General features: G+C 54.2%; 2 protein-coding genes across 5 annotated transcripts in view; one reads left to right on the plus strand and one right to left on the minus strand.

The window, feature by feature from the left end:
- Positions 1-17,789, plus strand: part of PI4KB (phosphatidylinositol 4-kinase beta) — a gene marked incomplete at both ends in the record, with an annotated part of 28,366 nt that extends 10,577 nt beyond the window's left edge. For 2 of the 4 annotated variants that reach the window (XM_080693273.1, XM_080693270.1), the window contains 9 exons: positions 1,388-1,615; positions 4,797-4,906; positions 6,677-6,781; positions 6,902-7,025; positions 9,312-9,577; positions 16,308-16,440; positions 16,707-16,827; positions 17,205-17,267; positions 17,608-17,789. In XM_080693273.1, the coding sequence (XP_080549399.1) occupies positions 1,388-1,615; positions 4,797-4,906; positions 6,677-6,781; positions 6,902-7,025; positions 9,312-9,577; positions 16,308-16,440; positions 16,707-16,827; positions 17,205-17,267; positions 17,608-17,789 (1,332 nt within the window). The remainder of the gene's footprint in view (positions 1-1,387; positions 1,616-4,796; positions 4,907-6,676; positions 6,782-6,901; positions 7,026-9,311; positions 9,578-16,307; positions 16,441-16,706; positions 16,828-17,204; positions 17,268-17,607) is intronic. The other 2 variants (XM_080693271.1, XM_080693272.1) reach the window with 1 other exon arrangement.
- A 1,275-nt stretch (positions 17,790-19,064) lies between these two features.
- ZNF687 (zinc finger protein 687) lies at positions 19,065-23,654 on the minus strand (the record flags this gene model as incomplete). The annotated part of the gene is made up of 8 exons (XM_080692812.1): positions 21,528-23,654; positions 21,264-21,442; positions 20,764-20,940; positions 20,501-20,663; positions 20,089-20,415; positions 19,910-20,022; positions 19,680-19,821; positions 19,065-19,550 (listed from the first exon to the last, which is right to left on the minus strand). Exons 1-8 carry the CDS (start codon positions 23,640-23,642, stop codon positions 19,065-19,067), a joined length of 3,702 nt encoding a protein of 1,233 aa, XP_080548938.1. The 5' UTR covers positions 23,643-23,654.
- Between the last annotated feature and the right edge of the window lie 1,115 nt (positions 23,655-24,769).

Genomic DNA, 24,769 nt, shown 5'->3' on the forward strand with positions numbered 1-24,769 from the left:
ATCCTCCTGTCTCAGCCTCCTGAATGCTGGGATTGCAAGACCACGCCTGGCTTCTGTCCTTGTTCTTGGCATGGCTTTTCTGAGCCACAGAGGCCTGATCGTTCCTGCTTACCCCTTGCTCTGTCCTAAAGAGTTGCGCTCTATCCCTCCCTAAAGTCATTTCTCTAGCTCTTCTCTAGCCCTTCCACAATTCTCAGGCTGCCGAGATACAGCTACCACAAGGAGAGAGAAATAGTTTGTTTTTAAGATCTTTTCTGATTAGAGTGATCACAGAGAAGAAAGCCAATTCCATCGGAGAGAATTAGTCTAATTTATGGCTGCAGTGAGGACTCATAATTCAGATTCCTCCTTCAGCTGGGCGCAGTAGCACAGGCCTGTAGTCCCAGTACTTGGGAGCCTGACACAGGAGGATCACATGTTCGGGGACAGCCTCATAAGTAGTGAGACTCCCATCAACCCAGTGAGACTCTGTTTCAAAATAAAAATAAAAGCCGGGTGTGGTGGCGCACGCTTGTAATCCCCGTGCTTGGGAGGCTGAGACAGGAGGATCGCACGGGTTCGAAGCCAGCCTCAGCTACTTAGTGAGGCTCTCAGCAACTTAATGAGACCCTGTTTCCAAATAAAATATTAAAAAAAAAGGTCTTGAGGTATAGCCCGGAGGTAGAAAGCCTCTGGATTCCACCCCCAGTACCACCAAAACAAAACAAAACAAAATAAAAATAAAAAAGGCTAGAGATGGAGTTCGGAGATAGACTGCCCCTGGGTTCAATTCCCAGTAAACACCCTCCACCCCACTAGATTCCTCCTTCAGAGGCAGTATTGAAGATTAGATTCCCCCTTGGGACAGTGCCAGTTTTGCCCGGTCTTGTGTGCACAGCAGCTCCCTTAGCCCTGTCCTTAGGACAGCTCCACAGCGCCCTCTCTTGGAGCTAATTGACAGCTGGAGCTGCTTCGCCCAGTTGCATTACCTGAGCCTTCCAAAGCCCAGGTGAAACATTTGGAAGACTGGTATGCTCTTGCCAAGTTTCTTACATAGGTGATCATATGACAAGTTCTCGCCCTGTTTGTTCATGGTGTTAAGGGGCAGGTGAATGCGGGCTTTTTTGGGAGGTTAGCTGGGCGTGGTGGCGCACGCTTGTAATCCCCGCGCTTGGGAGGCTGAGACAGGAGGATCGCACAGGTTCGAAGCCAGCCTCAGCTACTTAGTGAGGCTCTCAGCAACTTAGTGAGACCCTGTTTGCAAATAAAGTATCAACCAGGTCTGGGAATGTAGCCCAGAGGTAGAAAACCCCTGGGTTCCACCCCCAGTACCACACACACACAAAAAAAAGGATTTGGGAGGTAACATGGAGGTGATTGGCACATGCTCTTTCCCCTGCCCCGCCAGGCTCCCTACCTGATCTACGTGGAAGTCCTGGAATGTGAAAACTTTGACACTACCAGTGTCCCCGCCCGGATCCCTGAGAATCGAATCCGGAGCACACGGTCCGTCGAGAACCTGCCTGAGTGTGGCATCACCCACGAGCAGCGCGCGGGCAGCTTCAGCACGGTGCCCAACTACGACAACGACGACGAGGCCTGGTCGGTGGACGACATCGGCGAGCTGCAGGTGGAGGTGAGCAGTCCAGTGAGCCCCAGGGGGCGCCTGTTCTGCAGGGCGAGGCTGTGGGGATGGGGCGGGAGGGGACACCCAGGTAGCAGGTCTGCAACAGCGTGGAGTAGAGCTGTAAGGAAGAGCTTCTAGCTCTGGGCCAAGAAAGAGGGAGCGCACTGAAGGTGCGCACGGCGGCCCTGCCACACGAAGCTGGCATGGGAGAGCGTGCGTTCTTCCATTCAGAGGCCTTGTTGAGGGCCGCCCGTGGGCCAGACCTGATGCGTGCGCTGGTGAGTGAGACATGGCCCCTCTCGCAAAGCAACTTGTGGCCTAACAGGAGAGGGCAGGAGCGGTAGGCAGGTAGTGGAGTGTGGAGGGACAGAGGACCGTGCGGTGGAAGCACCCTTGGGTGGGGATAGCGCTGACTGCAGATGGCGTAGGAGGCAAGAGAGCTCCTGGCGGAAGTCCTCTCTCAGCTGAGGTGGAGTAGGAATTCTCAGATTTAAGGGCAGAGGAAGTGTATCCAGAGACTGGAAGGTGAAAGGTTGGAGCCGGGAGTGATGGCACACACCTATAATCCCAGTACTTGGGAGGCTAAGACTGGAGGATCACAGGTTGGAGGCTCTTCTCACTCAGCAACTTAGTGAGACTATTTAAAAAAAAATTAGGTGCGTGTGGTGGTGAATGCTTTTAATCCCAGTACTTAGGAGGCTGAAACAGGAGGACCGCAGGTTCTTGGCCAGCCTCAGCTCCTTAATGTGAGACCCTGTGTCAAAACAAAAGGTAAAAATAGAGCTGGGGGTCTCAGAGGTAGAATGCTGCTGGGTTCCATCCCCAGTACCACACACACACAAAAAAACCCAACATTCTTAGGAGGCTAAGACAGGAGGATTATAGGTTCAAGGCTAGCCTCAGCAACTTATTTAGACCCTGTCTCAAATAAAAATAAAAAGGACTGGGTCTGGGTGTAGTTCGGAGGTAAAATACCCCTGGGCTCAATCTCCAGTACCAAAAGGGGGGGGTGGGGGCTGCTGGGAGTGTAGCTTGGAAGTAGAATGCCCTGTGTTCAGTCCCCAATAGAGAGAGACACAGAGACAGACAGACACACACACACACACCTGGGAACTTGGCACATGCTGTGGGCAGCGGGCGGCAGCGGTGAAGAGCGAGGCCGGCTGGCTCAGCCAGGCTGTAGGAAGGCTCCTGCCAGCTGCAGAAAGAGCCATGGACTTTACTCTGAGGGTCGAAGGAACCAGAGCAGAATTTTACATAGGGCCATTCTGTAAAAAGACAGAATCTCTGTTTGAGAGCTTTCCATCCATATAGGGAGGTTAGACCTCAACATTTAAGAAAAAAAATTAAGCTGCACAAAGCAGCATGTACTAGGTACAAGCAGAGTTGAAGAGAGGCACGGTGGGCCAGAGGAAGAAGATGTGCGCCTTGGGGTCTTATAGGGTGTTTTATAGTTGGAGGGAAACAAGAAGATTAGATTGAGGGACTTAGATGAAGAAATGGTCTGAGGACACTAGTCTGCCAGGGTCTGCTCTGAATCCAGGGGAGAATGCTTCCCCGCCTCTCAGTTTGAGGCTGAAAGTTCAGGTTTCTGTGACAGTCATGGAACAGTTTGCGAACTTCAGCCTGTTAGGAGACTTCCTTAGAAAATCAGACCTCCGAGAGTGGGGCCTGCTGGCGCTCACTTGTAATCCCAGTATTTGGGAGGCTGAAACAGAAGGATCACAGGTTCAAGGGAACCTCAGCAAGTAGCGAGACTCTAGTCAACCTAGCAAGGCTGTTTCAAAATCAAAATAAAGCCGGGCGTGGTGGCGCATGCGTGTAATCCCGGCATTCTGGAGGTGGAGACCAGAGGATCACGGTTTGCGGGTTTGGGTTTGCTGAGGACAGCCTCAGCTACTTAGTGAGCCCCTTTGCAACTCAATGAGACCCTATTTCAAAAAACAAAAAGACTAAAAAAAAATAAAAAAAATAGAGCCAGGTGTGCTGGTGCACGCTTGTAATTCCTGCATTCAGGAGGCTGAAACTGGAGGATCGTGGTTTGCAGACAGCTTCAGCTACTTAGTGAGGCCCTTTTCAACTCAGTGAGACCCTGTTTCAAAATAAAGAATAAGAAATAGGGCAGGGGGTGTAGCTCAGAGTTAGAATGTTCAATCTCTAGTACAAAAAAAAAAAAAATATATATATATATATATATATATATATATATATATATATATAATCAGACCTGCTAAGTGTGTTGACGCATGCCTAAGTATTTAGGAAGCTAAAACAGGAGGATTGCAGATTCTTAGCCAGCCTCAGCTACTTCGTGAGACCCTCCACAACTTAGTGAGACCCTGGTTCAAAATAAAGAATAAAAAATAGGTCTGGGGATGTAGCTTAAAGGTAGAATGCCCCTGGGTTCAATCCCCAGTACCATATACACACAAAATAAATAAAATAAAATAGGGCTGGGGGACCCGCTCATAGGTAGAATGCCCCTGGCTTGAGCCCCAGTGCCAAAAAAGCAATTTTTTTTCAGACTTCCTTGGGAGGCTGAGATAGGAGGATCACAAGTTCAAACTTAGCCTAGGTAACTTAGCAAGGCCATGTCTCAAAGTAAAAAATACACAGAGGGCTTAAGGAGTAGCTCGGTGGCAGGGCCCTGGGTTTTCTCTCTAGTATAAAAACAAACAAACAGACCTCCCATTTTGTTTTTAATTTTTTATTTATTTTTGGTGGTACTGGGGATGGAACTCAAGGGCCTTCTACCTCCGGGCTATACTCCCAGACCTATTTTATATTTTTATTTGGGAACAGGGTCTCTTAAGCCAGCTGAGGCTGGCTTTGAACCTGTGTGATCCTCCTGTCTCAGCCTCCCAAGTAGGAGGATTACAAACCTGGGTCACCACGCCCGGCTCAGACCTCCAGTTTTCATTCCCAGAGATTCTAGTTTAGATTGTGGTGGGGCCTGGGACTCTGCGTCTCAGCAAGCATCTCCATTCAGTCCTGTGCAGCCGTTGGCACTTTGAGAAGCACTGCCATGGGGTCCGCGGGAGTGCTTGGGCACTTTGGGGTCTGAGTGGCCAGGTCCACGGGGCCCGCAGGAGTCTGGCGGGGGGATGACCACACTCTGGTAGTAGCAGGAAGCAGGAGTGGGAGGGAGGCCTGGGATCAGCACCTCTGACCAGCACCCTGCTCTCCCCAGCTCCCTGAAGTGCACACCAACAGCTGCGACAACATCTCCCAGTTCTCCGTGGACAGCATCACCAGCCAGGAGAGCAAAGAGCCCGTGTTCATCGCGGCAGGGGACATCCGGTATGGCCGGCCCACCTCATCCTGCAGCCGCTGCCGGCCACGCCCTTCCTCTCTGTCCTTCCCTACTGTCCGGGCGTCTCCCCTGCCCTCCTTATTTTTTTCCTTGTCCTGTCACCCCCAGTACAGAAAATATCCCGACTTCCAGTTTTCCTTCCCAGTGACTAATTCAGATTGCTGGCGGAGCCCGGGAATCTGCATCTCAGCAAAGCATCTCAGTTCTTTCCGAACTTTTGCAGGCAGTTTGCAAACTTCAGCGTGTTGGGAGTCTTTCACCAAAAGGGTGAAGGCACCCAGAGAAGGAGGTTGAGTGGTGTTTCTCAAAGTGGGGTCTCAGCCGGGCACGGTGGCGCACGCTTGTGATCCCAGGACTTGAGAGGCGGAGGCAGGAGGATCACAGGTGCATGGACAGCCTCAGTGACTTGTGAGGCCCTCCATAACCTAGTGAGACTTTGTTTCAAAATAAAGAATAAAAAATAGGGCTGGGAGTGGACCTCCAAGGTAGACTGCTGCTGGGTTCCATCCCTAGTACTACACACACACATACAAAAAGTGGGGTCTCAAGGTGACATGAGTCAGAGGGGAGAGAGAGGCCTTGTTGGAGAGGCAGATTCTGGGGTCACACCCACCCCAGACCAGTCTTGGGGTAGAGGGATAAGGGAGGACAGCTACTCTGAATTTTTTTTTCCAGTACTATGAATTGAACCCAGTGGCATTCTACCTCTAAGCTATATCCCCAGCCCTGTTTTTAAATTTATTTTGAAATAGGATCTCATTGAGTTGCAAAGGACCTAAGTAGCTGAGGCTGTCTGCAAACTACGATCCTCCTGGCTTAGCCTCCCGAGTACTGGGATTACAAGTGTGCACCACCATGCCTGGCTTGGTACTGTGCTTTTTTTTTTTTGGTGTGTGTGTGGTACCAGGGATGGAACTCAGGGGCATTGTACTTTTGAGCTACATACCCAGCCCTATTTTTTAGTCTTTTTTTTTTTTTTTTTTTTTTTTTGGTGGTACTAGGGGTGGAACCCAGAGGCTTTCTACCTCTGGGCTATACACCCAGACCTATTTTATATTTTATTTGGAAACAGGGTCTCACTAAGTTGCTGAGAGCCTCACTAAGTAGCTTAGGCTGGCTTCGAACCTGTGCGATCCTCCTGTCTCAGCCTCCCAAGCGCGGGGATTACAAGTGTGCGCCACCACGCCTGGCTTAGTCTTGTTTGTTTGTTTGTTTGTTTGTTTGTTTATTTATTTATTTATTTATTTATTTATTTATTTTTGGTGGTACTGGGGTTCCTGGAAGCCCTTTTACCCCCGGGCTACACTCCCAGACCTATTTTATATTTTTGAAACAGGGTCTCTTACGCCAGCGCGGCTGGCTTCAAACCTGCACGATCCTCCTGTCTCCGCCTCCCAAGTGCGGGGATTATAAGCGTACACCACCACGCCCAGCGTCTTTTTTATTTTTTGAAACAGGGTCTCACTGAGTTGCAAAGGGCCTTGCTAAACAGCTGAGGCTGTCCGTGAACGATCCTCCAGTCTCCAATTCCTGAATGCTGGGATTACAAGCGTGCGCCACCACGTCCGGCCCAGTGCTCTGCATTTTCAACATAATCACAATCTATTAGTTAGCAAAGCGGTGCCACTAGTCATGAGGTCCCATGAACCTCTCAGCTGCAGTTCCTATCTCTGTGCCCAGACTCCAGGAACTATACAGAGAATGCCAGGCTCTCAGCTATATCCTCCAAGCAAATGATGTATTTTTTTTCCTGTTAGTCGTCGCCTTTCAGAACAGCTGGCTCACACGCCCACAGCCTTCAAGCGAGATCCAGAAGACCCCTCTGCTGTTGCTCTCAAAGAGCCCTGGCAGGAGAAAGTGCGGTGAGTGGGGGCGGGGTGGTCGGCCCCTCCAAGGTGCTCACTCCACCAGCTTCCAGAAGTTAGCCCCAGGCACTAGAGTCCCCCCCTGCCTTGCCCCTTGACGCCCTTCTCTCCTCACAGGCGGATCAGAGAAGGCTCCCCCTACGGCCATCTCCCCAACTGGCGGCTGCTGTCAGTCATTGTCAAGTGTGGGGATGACCTTCGGCAGGAGCTGCTGGCCTTCCAGGTGTTGAAGCAACTTCAGGTAAGGACAGGGAGAGGAAAGGAGAGGTGCCCAGTCCCAGCCCAGCCATCCCAGTGACCACACAAGTGCTCTGCAGACAGCTCTGCTGAGGCTGGTTTCCTCAGGGTCTCAGTTGGAAGCAGATCATAGCCGGCCATCCAGGTTTCCCTGGGAAGCGCAGCCGTGGCAACAGCTCCATGGCGACCTCTGTTGGCTGTTGTGTGGACTGCACCTGCCCTGTTCTGACCACCGACCCAGCTGGGTGATGGGTTTCTCCTTTTTGGAACTGGGGATGGAAGCCAGGGGCATTTACCCCTGAGGTACACTCCCAAACCCTATATTATTTTATTTTGTGTGTGTGATACTAGAGGTAGAACCCAGGGGTCATATACCTCCAGGCTGCAGCCCCAGCCCTGTTTTGTTTTTTATTTGGAAACAGGGTCTCGCTAAGTCACTAAGAGCTGCACTAAGTTGTTGAGGCTGACTTTGAGCCTGCAGTCTTCCTGTCTCAGCCTCCCAAGCATTGGGAATACAGGTGTGCGCCACCATGCTGGCCATACTTTATTCTTTTATTTATTTATTTATTTATTTATTTATTTATTTATTTATTTTATTTTTGGTGGTACTGGGGTTTCTGGAAGCCCTTCTACCTCCAGGCTACACTCCCAGACCTATTTTATACATTTTATTTGGAAACAGGGTCTCTTAAGTTAGCGTGGCTGGCTTCGAACCTGCGCGATCCTCCTGTCTCCACCTCCCAAGCGCGGGGATTACAAGCGTGCGCCACCACGCCCGGCTATTCTTTTATTTTGAAACAGGGTCTCACTAAGTTGCTGAGGCTGATTTTGAACTTGTGATTCTCCTGTCTCAGCCTCTCAAGTACTAGGATTACAAGCATGCACCACCACACCCAGCAATTTAGGCATTCTACCTCTGAGCTACATGCCTAGCCCTATTTTATCTTTTTTTTTTTATTTTTTGTGGTACTGCAAATGGAACCCAGGGACCTTCTTCTTCTTCTTCTTTTTTTTTTTTTTGGTGGTACTGGGGTTCTGGAAACCCTTCTACATCTGGGCTACACTCCCAGACATCTATTTTTTATATTTTTATTTGGAAACAGGGTCTCTTAAGCCAGAAAGGCTGGCTTCGAACCCGCACGACCCTCCTGTCTCCACCTCCCAAACGGGGGGATTACAAGAGTGTGCCACCACGCCCGGCCCAGGGACCTTCTAACTCTGACTACACTCCTATCCCTATTTTGTTCTTATTGGGAAACACAGTCTTCCTAAATTGGTGACACTGGCTTTGAACCCGCAACCCTCCTGTATCAACCTCCCAGGTACTGGGATTCTAGGTGTGTACCACCCTGCCCAGCTTTTTTTTTTTTTTTTTTTTTTTTTTTTTTTGTGGTACCAGGAATGGAACCCAGGGGCTTTTCTACCTCCTGGCTACACTCCCAGACCTATTTTATACTTTATTTGGAAACCGGGTCTCACTGAGTTGCTGAGAGCCTCACTAAATAGCTGAGGCTGACTTCGAACCTGTGCGATCCTCTGGTCTCAGCCTCCCAAGTACTGGGATTACAAATGTGTGCCACCACCCCTGGCACACCCAGCATTTTTTAGTCTTTTTTATTTTTTTTCCTGTTGTAGTGGGATTGAACCCAGGGCCATTCTCACTCCAAGCTACACCCCCAGCCCTATTTTTTATTCTTTATTTTGAAATAGGGTCTAAGTTGTAGAGGGCTTCACTAAGTAGTTGAGGTTGTCTGCGAACCGTGATCCTCTGGACTCAGCCTCTCAAATGCTGGGATTACAAGTGTGCGCCACCACGCCTGGATTTTATCTTTTATTTTGAAACAAGGCTCCACTAAATTGCAGGAGAATTCCACTAAGTTGCTGAGTCTAGCTTCAAACCTGTAATCTTCCTGCCTTTGCCTCCCAAGTACTAGGATCACAGACGTGCGCCACCACGCCCAGCTCATCAGCAAGCCTTACTTACTGGCCTAGACTCCAAAGCCAAGCTGGGCGTGGCAACACGCACTTGTAATCCCAGTGCTGGAGGCTGAGACAGGAGGAGCCACAGGTTCGAAGCCAGCCTCAGCTACAGAGTGAGGCTCTCAGCAACTTAGTGAGACTCTATTTTCAAATAAAGTATAAAATAGGGCTGGGGGTGTAGCCTGGAGGTTCCACACCCCAGTACCACAAAAAAAAGAACCCCAAAAAAGAACCCAAAGTCACCAAAGAGAGAGTGGGGAAAGAGTTTGCAGAAAGATGAGAATTCTGATGCCTCCGTGTGTCCTCACAGTCCATCTGGGAACAGGAGCGAGTGCCCCTCTGGATCAAGCCATACAAGATTCTCGTGATTTCGGCCGACAGCGGCATGATCGAGCCCGTGGTCAACGCTGTGTCCATCCACCAGGTGAAGAAGCAGTCTCAGCTCTCCTTGCTCGACTATTTCCTCCAGGAGCATGGCAGTTACACCACGGAGGCGTTCCTCAGTGCCCAGCGCAACTTTGTGCAGAGTTGCGCCGGCTACTGCCTCGTCTGCTACCTGCTGCAGGTCAAGGACAGGTGAGCCACCTTGGCCTCATCCCGGGGGCCAGCGCCCATCCCTTTGTGTGGGGCTCTCAGCTGGCAAACCAGAGACAGATGTGTGCGCGTGACTTTAAGCCAAGGAGGCAAAACATCAAAACAAAAAGCCGGGCGTGGTGGCGCACGCTTGTAATCCCTGCACTTGGGAGGCTGAGACAGGAGGGTCACGCAAGTTTGAAGCCAGCCTTGCTGGCTTAAGAGACCCTGTTTCCAAATAAAAAATATATATATTATAAAAAAAAAAAAAAAAACAGGGCCGGGCATGGTGGCGCACGTTTGGGAGGCTGAGACAGGAGGATCGCACAGGTTCCAAGCCAGCCTCAGCTACTTAGTGAGGCTCTCAGCAACTTAGACTCTGTTTCCAACTAAAATATAAAATAGGTCTGGAGTATAGTCTGGAGGTAGAAAGCCTCTGGGTTCCATACCCCAGTGCCACCAAAAAAAAAAAAAAAAATAGGTCTGGGAGTGTAGTCCGGATGTAGAAAGGTTTCTAGGAACCCCAGTACCACCAAAAAAAAAAAAAAAAAAAAAATCAAGAATAATAATTAGGGCTGGGGATGTAGCTCAGAGGTCAAATGTTCCTGGGTTCCATCTCCAGACCCGCAAAAGAATATTTAAAAATTAAAAAACTAAAAAAACAACTGGGCATGGTGGTACATGCTTGTAATCTCTGCGTTTGGGAGGCTGAGACAGGAGAATCGCACAGGTTCAAAGCCAGCCTCAGCTACTTAGTGAGGCTCTCAGCAACTTAGATCCTGTTTCCAAGTAAAGTATAAAATAGGCCTGGTAGTATAGCCCAGAGGTAGAAAAGCCCCTGGGTTCCACCCCCAGTACCACCAAAAACAAAAACAAAAAATAAAAATAAAAAAAGAGCCAAGAAATGAAGGATAGAGGCCGGGCGTGGTGGCGCACGCTTGTAATCCCCACGCTTGGGAGGCGGAGACAGGAGGATCGCGCAGGTTCGAAGCCAGCCGTGCTGGCGTAAGAGACCCTGTTTCAAAAATATAAAATAGGGCCGGGCGTGGTGGCGCACGCTTGTAATCCCCGCGCTTGGGAGGCAGAGACAGGAGGATCGCGCAGGTTCGAAGCCAGCCGCCGCGCGCTGGCTTAGGAGACCCTGTTTCCAAATAAAAATGTAAAAATAGGTCTGGGAGTGTAGCCCGGAGATAGAAGGGCTTCCAGGAACCCCAGTACCACCAAAAACAAACAAACAAACAAAAAAATATATAAAATAGGTTTGGGAATGTAGCCCAGAGGTAGAAGGGCTTCCAGGAACCCCAGTACCACCAAAAAAAAAAAAAAAAGAAAAAGAAAAATGAAGGATTGAGGGGCGGAGTAAGGGTGAGAGCCAGGACTGAAGAGAATATGGACAGATAACTCTATAGGGGAAAATATGCCACGTGCCATTAAAGCTGGGCAGGTAGCGACTCGGCCCACACGGAGGGCGTGGCTGGCAGGAAACCAGGAGAACACGGGGCTTTCCTTTAGAAAACTGATTTGTGTGGAAGATGAAGGTCTGTTGTTTGTTTGGTGCTGGGGATTTGACCCAGGAGCATTTTATCTCTGAGCTTCACCCTCAGCCCTATTTTTATTCTTATTTAGAAACAGGGTCTCACTAGGTTGATGAGAGTCTCACTGCTTGCTGAGGCTGTCCTCGACCCTGCGATCCTCCTGTCCCAACCTCCCAAGTACTGGGATTGCAGGCACGTGTCCCCATGCCCAGCTGAGTATATTCTTTCAAATGAGGGGCCTCAGCTGGGAGTGGTGGCACACACCTGTAAGCTCTGTACTTGAGAGGCTGAGACAGAAGAATTGCAGGTTCGAGGACAGCTTCAGCAAGCAGTGAGACTCATCAATCTAGCAAGACCCTATTTCCATATAAGAAAATTGAACTGAGGGTGTAGCTTGAAGGTCCAATGACTCTGGGTTCAATCCTCAGTACCACAAAAAAATAAAAATAAAAATAAATGAGGGGCCTCAGAGACAGGCATTGTGGCACATGTATGTAACCCTAATACTTGGGAGCCTGAGACAAGAGGATCACAGTTTGAAGCCAGCCTCAGCAACTTGATGAGACCCTACTTCCAAGAAAAAAAATAAAAATGGACGGAGTTGGGCGTGGTGGTGCACGCTTGTAATCCAGCACTTGGGAGGCTGAGACAGGGGATCACATAAGTTCAAAGCCACCCTCAGCTACTTAGTGAGGCTCTCAGCAACTCAGACTCTATTTCCAAATAAAATATAAAATAAGTCAGGGGGTGTCGTCCCGAGGTGGAAGGCCACTGGGTTCCATCCCCAGTACCACACACACCAAAAAAAAAGTAAAATGGGCTGGGCACGTAGCTCAGAGGTAAAATTCCCCTGGGTTCAATCCCATCACAAAAAACAAATACATAAAATGAAATAAAATGAGGGGCTAGAGGGCTGACTGTTAGGGGGAAGATAGTGGCCACAGAGAAGATGAAAAAACCAGGGTCCTCGATCAACTCTAGGCTCCATCTTGTTACAGTGGCAAGTACAGCAGGTGTGGTGCACGCCTATAACCCCTGTGGGAGGCCGAGACAGGTGGACCAAAGATTCAAGGCCGTCTCCGCAACTCAGTGAGACACAATTTTAAAACAAAAAGTAAAAAGGGCTAGAGATATAACTCAGAGGTAGAATGTCCCTGGGCATAATCCCCAGTTCCAAATAAATAAATAAATAAATAAATAAATAAATAAATAAATGGAAATTACCTAGCCAGACATGGTGGCACAGGCCTGTGATCCCGTACTTGGGAGGCTAAGACAAGAGGATCTTAGGGCAGCCAGTCACAGCAATTTAGTGAGAGCCTGTTTTATTTATTTATTTATTTATGTAGTGTTACTGGAGATTGAACCCAGGGGCATTCTACTCCAAGCTACATCCCCCAGTCCTTTTTTTTTTTTTTTTTTTTTTTTTTTTTTTGGCGGGTCTGGGGAAGGAACCCAGGGGCATTTGACCTCCAAGCTACACCCCCTGCCCAATTTTTTATTCTTTATTTTGAAACAGGGTCTCACTGAGTTGCAGAGGGTCTCACTAAGTAGCTGAGGCTATCCGCGAACCACGATCCTCCAGGTCTCAGCCTCCTGAATGTCGGGATTACAAGCATGCGCTACCACACCCGGCTTTTATTTTTCTTATTTTTCTTCCTTAATGTTTTTTTTTTTTTTTTCAGTACAGGGGCATTCTTCCTCTGAGTGACACCCCTACCCTTATTTTTTATTCTTCATTTTGAAACAGGTCTCACTGAGTTGTAAAAGGACTCACTAAGTAGCCAAGGCAGTCCTCGAACTGTGATCCTCCTGTCTCAGCCTCCTAAATGCTGGGATTACAAGCATGCAGCATCACACTTGGCAAGTGAGACCCTCTTTTAAAATAAAAAGACTTGGAAGCCGGGCGTGGTGGTGCATGCTTGTAATCCTCCTGCTTGGGAGGCTGAGACAGGAGGATCGCGCAGGTTGGAAGCCAGCCTCAGCTGGTTTAAGAGACCCTGTTTCCAAATAAAATATAAAATAGGTCTGGGAGTGTAGCCCAGAAGAAGAAGCCCCCTGGGTTCCATCCCCAGTGCCATCAAAATAAATAAATAAATAAATAAATGAATAAATAAAAATAAATAAAAGACTTGGGGGTGTAGCTCAGCAGTAAAATACTCGTGGGTTCAATCTCCAATACCAAAAAAAAGTGGGAAGTACATGCTAGGTACAGCAATCCCCTGAAGATGATCAGACCAGACAAAGCAAAACTGGTCATCTTCACTGACAACTACAAGCTTTGAAGAAATCTGAAATAGAATACTATGCTATGCCAGGCGTGGTGGCGCACGCTTGTAATCCCAGCATTCGGGAGGCTGAGACCAGAGGATCACGGTTCACGGACAGCCTCAGCTACTTAGTGAGGCCCTCTGCAACTCAGTGAGACCCGGTTTCAAAATAAAGAATAAAAGCTGGGTGTGGTGGTGCACGCTTGTAATCCCCGCGTTTGGGAGGCAGAGACAGGAGGATCGCGCAGGTTCGAAGCCAGCCGCGTGCACTGGCTTAGGAGACCCTGTTTCCAAATAAAAATGTAAAAATAGGTCTGGGAGTGTAGCCCAGAGGTAGAACAGCTTCCAGGAACCCCAGTACCACACAAAAAAAAAGAAGAATAAAAAATAGGGCTGGGGGTATAGCTCGGAGGTTTAGCGCCCCTGGGTTCCATCCCTAGTACTGCAGAAAAAAGGGGGGTTAGGGGGTGTGGTTCAGTAGAGCACCCTTGGGTTCAATCTCCAGTACAGAAAAAAAAAAAAATAGATGTAGCCAAGTCATGAATGGAACAAGGTGCACGCGTTTGAATGGGCCTTATCCAAGGCCCTTCTCTACTTCAGAATCAGTCCCAAGCAGCTTTCCAGCTGGAGCCAACTCCAGTAGTGAAGAGATAGCCAGGTATAAGCCTGCAGTCCCAGTTCTTGGAAGGCTGAGCTAGGAGGATGACAGACTCAGGTCAACCGCAGTGACTTAGCGAGACCCTCCGCAATTTAGCAAGACCCTGTTTCAAAATAAAAAAATAAACTGGGCATTGTGTTGCACATTTGTTATCCCAGGACTTGGGAGGCCGAGACAGGAAGATCGCAGGTTCTCAGCCAGCTTCAACAACTTAGTGAGACCCTATTTCAAAAGTAATAAAAACAGGGGCTGGGCATGGTGGCACACACTTGTAATCCCAGTACTTGAGAGGCTGAGACAGGAGGATCGCAGGTTTGTAGCTAGCCTCAGCTACTTAGGCCCTCTGCAACTCAGTGAGACCCTGTTTCAAAGTAAAGAATAAAAGCTGGGCGTGGTGGCGCGTGCTTATAATCCCAGCATTCAGGAGGCTGAAACCAGAGGAGCACGGTTTGTAGCCAGCCTCAGCTTAGTGAGGCCTCTGCAAGTTAGTGAGACCCTGTTTCAAAATAAAGAATAAAAATAGGGCTGGGGGTGTAGCGCGGAGGTCAAATGCCCCAGGAAATCCAGGTCAAATCCATACCTGGAAAGGAAGGAAGGAAAGAAGGAAGGAACGAACGAACGAAGGAAGATAGGGATGGGGGTGTCGCTTGGAGGTAGAATGCCCCTGGGTTCCATCCCCAGTACTGCAAAAAACTAAACAAAACAAATAGGACTGGGGATGTAACTTAAAGATAGAATGTCTTTGGGGTCCCCAGTACCATAACTAAATAACTAGATAATAAATATAAAATAGGGCTGGGGGTATAGCTCAGAAGTAGAACACCTAGGGCTCAATCACTAGTACAAAGAAAAAAAGATACAGCTGCCCCTCCCTGGCCTGGGTCTGTGGGCAAGGACTCGGCTCACTCATCACCTGCAAATGAGCTGGGTGGACTAGGGCAGATGCTGTCATCAGTGCTTCCCAGAGGGGACAGGCTCGGTGGGGCTGGTTGTCCAGTCCCTCTTTGGGCCAGCCAGACCAACCCGAGAAGGCGGCCCTCAGACAGCGGCTCTTAGCCTGACAAAGCTCCCACTGCCGCAGGAGGTCAGCAGCATGAATAGCCAGCCGGGCTTGCTTGGGTGTTATTGTTCTCTGGCCATTCATGTGAGATCACAAAAACCTGGGATTTATCTCCCTTTCACTCTTCCTCCCCTCCAGCTGTCCTAGAGTACTTGCCTCCTGAGGTTTTTTAAGTAAGTGATTTAAAATGTATCTGCTGGAAGCACCCCTGCTATTTTACACTTAAATCCCACTCGGGCTGCTTGCCTGGTGGTTGCTCCCTTGGTGGGGTCCCATTCTGCAGTGGGCGGACAGGGATTACAAGCAGAACACAGGACCTTCAGCCCGGCGACCTCCCTCGGCCTCTGTGCTGGCCCGTGGGCAGGAGCCCTCCTCCCTTGCTTCTGCGTTCTCCACTAGATTGGATGTCTGGGTGCCAGAAGTCAATTTCTGGGAAATTGGGATAATTTTTAACTTTTTATTACGTTGTTAGTAGCAATTTCAAGCTGGGTGTGGTGGTACCTGCGTGTAATCCCAGTACTCAGGGATACAAGTAGCCAGGTGTGGTGGCGCATGCTTGTAGTCCCAGCATTGGGGAGGCTGAGACTGGAGGATCGCGGTTCGTGGACAGCCTCAGCTACTTAGTGAGGCCCTCTGCAACTCAGTGAGACCCTGTTTCAAAATAAAGAATAAAAAATAGGGCTGGGGGTGTAGCTTAGAGGTCAAATGCCCCTGGGTTCCATCCCCAGACCCGCAAAAAAAAAAAAAAAAAAAAAAAAAAAAGATACATATAAGTCAAGCATGATGGTGCACACCTGTAATCCAGTATTTAGGAGTCTTAGGAGGATTGCAAGTTCGAGACCAACCTCAGCAGTTTAGTGAGGCTCTCATCAACCTAGTGAGATCCTGTTTAAAATCAAACAGCAAAGCCGCGCGTGGTGGCGCACGCTTGTAATCCCAGCATTCGGGAGGTGGAGACTGGAGGGTCGCGGTTCGCGGACAGCCGCAGCAAAAGGCAATTTTGACCCCTGCAGCTTTTGCTAGCGGGTTTCTTTCTGACTTCGTTTCGTTTCACTGCCAGTTTTAGATCCTAAAAGATTGAAAGAGACAAGAGTTACAGCAGGAAACCTGGCGGGGAGCTCCCCAGGCTGGTGTCCTGTGGCCAGCGTGGGGAGGTTTAGATTCTGGCCTCTGTCAGACTTCTGCATCTTCCTTTCTTCCTCCTCCCCAGACACAATGGGAACATCCTTTTGGATGCAGAAGGCCACATCATCCACATCGACTTTGGCTTCATCCTGTCCAGCTCGCCCCGAAACCTGGGCTTTGAGACGTCGGCCTTTAAGCTGACCACAGAGTTTGTGGATGTGAGTTGGGAAGGGGAGGTGTCTGCAGGATCACTGTTCTTTCTCAGCGGTGGGGGGGGGGCTGGTGGGCTCCCCACTCAAGAGACCATGGAACAGAAACTGCAGTGAGGCAGGAGTTCCTGGGAGCTTTCTGCCTTCTCAGGCTGTGGGGAAATAGTGGGAGCTTGGCATGACCGCGCCACGAAAGGCAGGCGTTCTGGAAGGCCCCGGGGCTAGGGACCACTCCCACCGCAAGCCCCGTGCCCACAGCTCTCCCCGCTTACCAGGTGATGGGCGGCCTGCACGGCGACATGTTCAACTACTACAAGATGCTGATGCTGCAGGGGCTGATCGCCGCCCGGAAGCACATGGACCGGGTGGTGCAGATCGTGGAGATCATGCAGCAAGGTGGGGCTGGGGAGAGGCTGGCCGGAGCTGTGGACCACCAGAATCCCATCCCACCTCAGGGCTTGGCCTGGGGCCCCAGGGTTCTCCAGCTCTGATCCTGTGCCGGGCCTCCTTGCGGACACTCCTCCTGAGCCTGGCAGAGCGGGGGCGTGTGGCGGGAGGCCACCTTTGGGAAAGAACAGCCCCATTTGCAGCCTCCTGGCCCTTCCGCCTTGTCCAGCTCTCTTCCCTTTACCAACTCGAGTGCCTGCAGCCCCTTCTCCCCTTTCCACTCTGAGCTCTTCCCTCCCAGGCCTTCCCTGTGCCCTCCTCAGGGCTCCAGGGGTATCACATCTAAGCTGCCAGTCTCCTCCTCCTCCCACCCTGCCCGCCCACAGGTTGTCGCTGTTGCTCAGGAGCGCCCCCGTCTGGCCCCGTGATGGCGGTGGCCCAGGTCATCTGTGAGTGTCAGACAGACATAGTGTAGGCAGAGGCCTGCAACCAGATAAGTGTTCCAGCTCAGGCCTGGGCCCAGAGCTGCTTCCCGACCTGCCCTCTACCTTCCTGGGGAGCCGGCACTGGCCCTCTCCCCCTGCCCCCTGCTCTTGCCTCCAGGGACCTGGGCGTGTGGGATGCCAATGACACAGGCTCTTCACCCACTCCCTGCTCTGATGGCGCGTGGGCTGGCCGGCCGGGCCAGGGAGGGAAGGGCCCTGCGGTGGCCCTGACCGGTCTCCTGGCCGTCACCGCCAGGCCTCCCTGCCGCCGTGACGCTAACAGCCCTGCCTCTCCTCTCCGCAGGCTCCCAGCTCCCTTGCTTCCACGGCTCTAGCACCATCCGCAGCCTCAAGGAGAGGTTCCACATGAGCATGACGGAGGAGCAGCTCCAGCTGCTGGTGGAGCAGATGGTGGACGGCAGCATGCGCTCCATCACCACCAAGCTCTACGACGGCTTCCAGTACCTCACCAACGGCATCATGTGACGCCCCCTTGGCCACAGACGAGTGCCTCTGGAGGGCCCTGCTCAGAAATCACCAACAGGAAACCCACCTCTGCAGCTGTCCAGCCGAGGGAAGGCAAGACGGGCTCACGCAGTAACGGGAGAGCCTGCCAGCTGGGAGCCAGGCGGCGGCCACTGGTCCCCCCCCCCCCCCCCCGTCAGTATTACCACCCACAGCCTCCAGGACTCACTGCCCGCGAGACTGGAGGTGACAGCGCAAGGGGCAGGGCGCTCTCCCCGGGCCACCCTTGCTGTTCAGGGTCCCAGGAGAGGGAAGAGTGGGTTCTTGGTACTTAGGACTCGATCCTGTGGTTGGCCCTTGGCCATGCTGCTGCCCAGCTCTGTCCCCTCCTGGGCCTGAGCCCTAGCGCGAGTGCCCCTGGGTGGGCTGGCACCCTCGGGCCCTTCACGAGCTGAGGAAGGGGATCACCATAGTCCCTCCAGCAAATCAAGGGCACTGGCCTCGCTGTGGGGAATCCTTACCCTGAGCCCTTCCTTATACCCAGGGAAATAGCTCTCAATTTTTTTATTTTTAATTTTTGTTTGAAATAAAGTCCTTAGTTAGCCATCTGTGTCATCTCTGGGTCGTTCCCTGGGCCTTGGGTGGGGAGGCTGCCTCCCGCCTGTCCTGGTGAGCAGCCCCTCCCGGAACGAGCCAGCATGGGCCTCCCAGTGCCCGCTCCACTCCCTGTCAGTCCATTGTCCAAGTCACAAAGAGAGGAGCCTGAGTGGGATTAAACCACAAGCAGTTTAATGGTCTGGTTTTCTCCCTCCTGCTTCTCTCACTGTTAGTATTATTACTACAATAAAGGATTCCTGAGAGCCTGTCCCCTCCTCTCCCGGGGCCCCTTGACAGGACTCAGCCCCACCACCCCCGGGACTTCTGGGGAAAAGACACGAAGGCACTGCAGGGCGGGCTGGAGTGCCAGGGAGTGGGCGCTGGGCAGGGAGGGCCCGAGGGCGGTGGGGCCAGGACCCCTCGTCCCTCCCAGGCCTGTCTTGCAGGCCCACCACCATCCTGTCCTCCCACCCCAGTCACACACTGTGTGTGCAGCAGGAGCATAATTAGTGTTGGGTTCAGAAAGGAGGCATGGAGGGCCCACTTAACTGGGGCCCAAAGGCCAAACCCAAACAGGGTTGCCAAGCTGCAGTCCTCGAGCTCTTCCCTTCAGGGCTGGAAGAGGCCCGGCACGTGGAAGTCAGTGGACCCTGGCGGGGCGGGCAGCGGCGGCGAGGCCCCGCACCCTGCAGGCCGGGCCTAGTTGTCCCCGCTGCCCCCCTGCCGCGCCCTGATGAATGCCATGCCGTGGGTGCGGAAGTGGGTCTTGAGGTTGAGAGGGCTGTCGCAGCTCTTGCCACAGACCTTGCAGGTCAGCGGGCCTCCGGGAGCGGGCAGGGGCGAGTCTGCTCCCTCGGGGTCAGAGCGGCAGAGAGAGGCCTCCTCCTCGCCGTCCCCCAGCCCCAGGGCTGCGGCCCTCCCCGTGCCCCGTCTCTTCTTGTGGCTGATGAAGCGGTGCCGGCTCAGCGAGCCGGGGGAGGCAAAGCACAGGCCGCAGTCGAGGCACTGCTGGGCACCGCCCACCCGCAGCCCCACCAGCAGGCTGGCCTCTGCAGAGCCCCCGGCGCGCAGGGAGCCCTGGCTTCCTGCTCCAGGGCCACCCTTGGGAGACTTGGCTGGGGGTGTGGTGCTATCAGGCTCCTCACTGCAGGAGTCCGAGGACGGGCGGCGTTTCCGTCCCAGGCCCTAGGGGCAGAAGACAAGGGATCACCCTCAGCCCGCTGTCCCCAGTGGCCGCACCCCAGCTCGAGGCCAGCGTCTCGCCACATGCTTTCCCATCCCATGGCCCTACCGGCGGGCCGGGGCTCTGCTTACCTGGGCCCTGACACCAGGCCCTCGAGCCAGCGAGCCCCCTCGGCCAGGGGAGTGGTCCCCGAGCTGCAGGCCATGCCGGACCTGGACGTGTTTCTCCAGGATGAGGCGGCTGCTAAAGGTGCGTTTACCCTCCGTGCAGTACCTGGGAGGGGAAAGGGGCAGGATGGCGTGGGGGAGCTCCCCAGGACAGCAGCGGGCAGGTGCTGGGGCAGGCAGCACGGGCAGGTCACCTGCAGGGGTACACTCGCTTGATGCCCTCGTGGTTGACCCTGACATGGCGCCGCAGGCTGGGGGCGGAGCAGAAGGAGCGCTCGCACAGGCGGCACGGGAACTTCTTCACTGCCTGGGGGGAGGCGGCCGTTAGAGCGCCCGCAGGCTCAAGTCCCCCCACCTCCGCAGCCCCACGCACCTTGCCGTGCTCCTTCTTCATGTGGGCCACATACTCGTCTCGCTCGGGGAACCAGGAGTGGCAGAGGCCACAGGTCCAGCCCCCTGGGCCCCCGCCCCCGCTGCCTTTGTTCCCCAGCTCCCGTCGGGGCCGTCTGGCTGGGCGCTGGGGCTCCGGGGAGCTGGGCAGCTCCTCCTCTTCTGAGGAGGAGGAGGAGTCCTCGGTGGCACCGGCTGCCCCTCCCCGAGACACAGCCAGCTCCTCAGGCTCAGTCTTGGGGGTCAGGAGGGCCCCGCCAGCCCCTTTCCCAGAAGTCTCCTCCCCTGGGCGCCCAGACTGGTGGGTGTTCTGTGAGGGAGACAAGGCGGGGGTGGCTATTTGGGGAGGGCCAGGGCTCCCCATGACCTGGCCCCAGCCGGCTGAGCTCCCATACCTTGAGATGTTCTAGCATGGTTCTTTTTTGTGCAAAGAGCAGAGGACAAGACGGGCACTTGAAGACACTGACGCGCTGGGGCAGCAGGTGCTGGTCAAAGTGTGCGGAGAGGAGGGGCTTGTGGGTGAACACCGTGTCACACATGGCGCACTTGTAGATGAGCCTGCGGAGGGAAGGGCAGCGTGCACACAAGGCAGGGAGGCGACCCCGCCCGGCTCCCTGCAGCCCCCCAGCCTGCTTCCCGCTGCCTCCGGGGGTCTCACTTGGCCTGCTGCGTGAGGAAGCTGGGGTGCTGGGTGTAGACGTGGGCGTGGGCGCTGGGTGCAGACTTGAAGGCCATGGGGCAGATGGGGCACTTGTGGAAAACCTCGCAGTGCGACGCCTGGATGTGGGACTTGATGGAGTTCGCACCTCCAAACACCACTGCACAGCTGGGGCACCTGGGGGGGGGGCGCCGCCGTGAGCTGGGGGCATTCCCGCCCCCTCCCACACTTATTCTTGGGGGACTGGGCAGGCGCCCAGAGGCCATCAGAGGTGGAGGAGAGGGGGCCGGGGTCCAGTCCCAGGGAAGGCCTCTGGAGGCCACGTGGGAGCCCTGCGGCTGTGGCCAGCCATGGAGGCAGGGCGCTACGTCTCAGGGCTGCATCTCACTGCAAGCCCGCTGAGGGACAGAGGAGAGAAAGGCTCTTCTGGAGCGGCCATCTACAAGGTAGTGCTGAGACCGAGGCCCTAAAGTTCTACCAGGAGGTGGAGCACGAGGCACCTGTATCCTACGCGGCGCGAAAAATGCAGACAGGCGTCCCGCAGATGGGTCTGAAAATTGGCTTGCAGGAAGTTGCCCCCACACTCTGGACACACGTGGGGGGCCCGGTTCTTGTGTGTGCGCTGGTGGGCGCTGAAGCTGCAGCGGTTGGGGAGCATCATGGGGCAGGCCGGGCACACCTGTCGGGGGGTCACGGAGCAGGTCAGTGGTGGGGGCTGCCCGCAGCCCGGCCCTCCCCCAGCACCGGCACTGGCGGGCGCTCACGTTGCTGGCGGCGCCGGGCACGGGGGGCCCAGACTGCTGGAAGTGGGCTGCCATGCCGGCCCTGTCCCGGCACTGCTCCTTGCACTCCAGGCAGCGGAAGCACGCGGACGCAGAGGGGGTGGGCATGGTGGGGGGCTCCGTCGTGAGCGGCAGAACAGGCGCCTCGGCCGCCACCGTGGCAAGGGCGGCCGTGGGGATGGCCCCCTCGCTCCTGCCCAAGACGGGCAAGGCCAGAGGCCCGAGGACGGGCGGGACGGCCACGGGCAGCAGGGGCGTGATGTCCGGCTGCCCCACCATCTGGTCCAGGGCCACGGGCCTCATGACCAGGTGTGAGCACTGCATGACGAGCCCCTTGTCCTTGTGCTCACGCGCATGCAGCAGCAGGCTGCACTTGTTGAAGAAGACCAGACGCCGGGCGCAGTGGTTACAGGTGACCTCGATGCGCATGCTGCGGCGGTCGTAGTGGCGCGCCAGGCTCTTCTCCAGGGAGAAGGCGTCCCCGCACTCCAGGCAGCGGTAGCCGGTGGGCGGCAGGGCCAGCCCCGCCTCGGCCGGTGGGCTCAAGTTGGGCCTGTAGGCCGGCAGCAGGTTCTTGCTGTTGAGGATCTTGTTGAAGGCCTCCACCAGGCTGGTCTGGGTCCGCGAGATCACTGTGCCGCTGGCGCTGCCCGGCCCTGCGGCGGCCTTCGACGGCTGCAGCATCACCAGCGACGTGCCGTTCACCTTCTGCCCGCCAGCCCCCAAGCCCGCCCGCCCCTCAGCCTTGGGCAGGGCTTGGGGCACCAGGCCCAGCACATTCTTGGCCAGGGCCTTAGGACTGGTGGCTCCGGGCAGGACCACGGCCTTGCGGGCCACACTGGCAGCCATCAGCATGGCCGTGCTGGCGTTCTGGATGGTGGCTACCGGCAATACAGTGCCCTTCAGCCGCGTGCCGTCACCCAGCTGCACACTCACCACCTTTGGGCCCTCGGGAGCTGGGGCCACCGGGGACAGCTTCAGGAGACCAGCCTCAGCCAGGAGGCTGGCCTCGGCCAGGAAAGTGCCCTCAGTCAAGGGGACAGGGGGCTCGGGGTCTGAAGGGACCCGGGTCACAGTCCTCGTGATGTTCCCGCAGGACGTTTTCACAGTCTTGATGCGCACCTTGAGGGGCCTAGAGGAGCTGGAGGAAGCCGGGGAGTCATTGCTGTCCTCATCGGCGGCCTCGGCTCCACTGGAAGGGCTCTGGGGGCTCCGCGAGGGAGACTTGTCCCTGGGCCCCTCATCTTCTTCCTTCAGGGGCTTACAGCTGAGCACTTTGGGGGAAGGAGGGGGGCTGTGGTGCCCTAGAGACTGCTTGAAAAAGGGCTCCCCAGCAGCCTGGGGAGGGGAGGCGCTGGCGGGGACGCCTGCGGCCTCAGGGCTGGAGCCTGAGCCTGGTTGGGCCGGGCGCTGGGGGCTGCAGCTGCCCTCCTTCAAGGCTGCGGCTGGTGGGGAAGAGCTCGGCGGCAGCAAGGCTGAGCCATTCTCCACAGCCAGCTCAAAGGAAGCCGGGAAAGAGGGTGAGGTCACGGCCCCCTCGGGAGGCGGGGAGGTCACGGAAGGGGGCAAGGGGTCTGGGTGCTCCCCTGACTCAGGCCCAAAATGAGCAAAGAGGTCCAAGGGAGCCTTGCCTTCTATGGCTTTGTCTTTCCACGTACTCCCACTGGGAGGAGCTGGAGAGTGGGGGGTGCCGGGGAGCGACGGCTCGGAGCCCCCAAATCCATTCTGCATCACACAAGGCCCCACAGGCCCGTCCTTGGCTACCCCTTCAACCTGGGCACCTTCCTCTCCTGAAGCCCCAGCCAGGGTCTCCGACTGCTCAGGACACACAGTGTTCTTGACAATGACGCTGACTGTGGAAATGTCCGGTGGAGGCAGGCCGTGCTCAGAGGCCTGGGCGGGGGCCTCGGGGTCCTCCCCAACAGCTGCTGCTGCTCCGTCTTGGGCTGCACCTCCTGTGCTGGGTTCTGGCTTCCCTGGGCCTGCGGGCCCCTCGTTCTCTTCAGGCCCAGAGTGGATGGCATCATTGGCATCAATGTCGGGGATGTCGAAGGCAGCAAGGAGGTCATCAAAGTCAGGGGTCTTCATGTCCCCCATAGCGGCAGGCCCCAGACCTGATGAGAACAGGAAGAAAGGGAGAAGCTGAGATGCCTGGAATGAGACCCTGCAGCTTTCCTTCAGCACCTCAGTGTTTACTCTGTTTATCCTGGTCTACCTCCACCATAGCAGAACAAATCCTAGAGAGCTGCTGCAGGTGCCTGGTGTGCAAAACCCCAAAACGAGATCAGCGCGCACACACTCAACAGCGCAAGCACCCAGACCCAGAGGAAGCACAGGGAGACTTTGTAAGAAATAAAAGAGGCCCATGCCTGGTGTGGTGGCGCACGCTTGTAATCCCAGCATTTGGGAGGCTGAACCGGAGGACTGAGGTTCAAGGACAGATTCAGCAGCTAGTGAGGCCCTCTGCAACTTAGTGAGGCCCTGTTTCAAAATAAATAAAAAGTAGGGCTGGGAGCCGGGCGTGGTGGCGCACGCTTGTAATCCCCGCGCTTGGGAGGCAGAGACAGGAGGATCGCGCAGGTTCGAAGCCAGCCGTGCGCTGGCTTAGGAGACCCTGTTTCCAAATAAAAATGCAAAAATAGGTCTGGGAGTGTAGCCCGGAGGTAGAAGGGCTTCCAGGAACCCCAGTACCACCAAAAAAAAAAAAAAAAGTAGGGCTGGGAGTGTAATTTGGAGGTAGAATACCCTTGGGTTCCATCTCCAGTACCGCAGAAACAACAACAACAACAACAATAATAATAGAGGTCTAGCTAGGCATGGTGGCTCATGCTTGTAATTGTAATCTCAGTACTTAGGAGGCTGAGGATCACAGATTCTCAGCCAGCCTCAACTACTTAGTAAGCCACTCTGCAATTTAGTGAGACCCTGTTTCAAAATAGAGAATAAGGCTGGGTGTGGTGGCACACACTTGTAATCCCAGCATTTGGGAGGCTGAGACTGGAGGATTGCGGTTCACGGACAGCCTCAGCTACTTAGTGAGGCCCTGTTCCCTGTTTCAAAATAAAGAATAAAGAATAGCCGGGCGTGGTGGTGCACGCTTGTAATCCCTGCACTTGGAAGGGGGAGACAGGAGGATCGTGCAGGTTCGAAGCCAGCCTCGCTGGCTTAAGAGATCCTGTTTCCAAATAAAATATAAAATAGGTCTGGAGTGTAGCCCAGAGGTA

Source organism: Muscardinus avellanarius, assembly GCF_963383645.1.
Source record: "Muscardinus avellanarius genome assembly, chromosome: 3".
Taxonomy (NCBI): Eukaryota; Metazoa; Chordata; class Mammalia; order Rodentia; family Gliridae; genus Muscardinus; species Muscardinus avellanarius.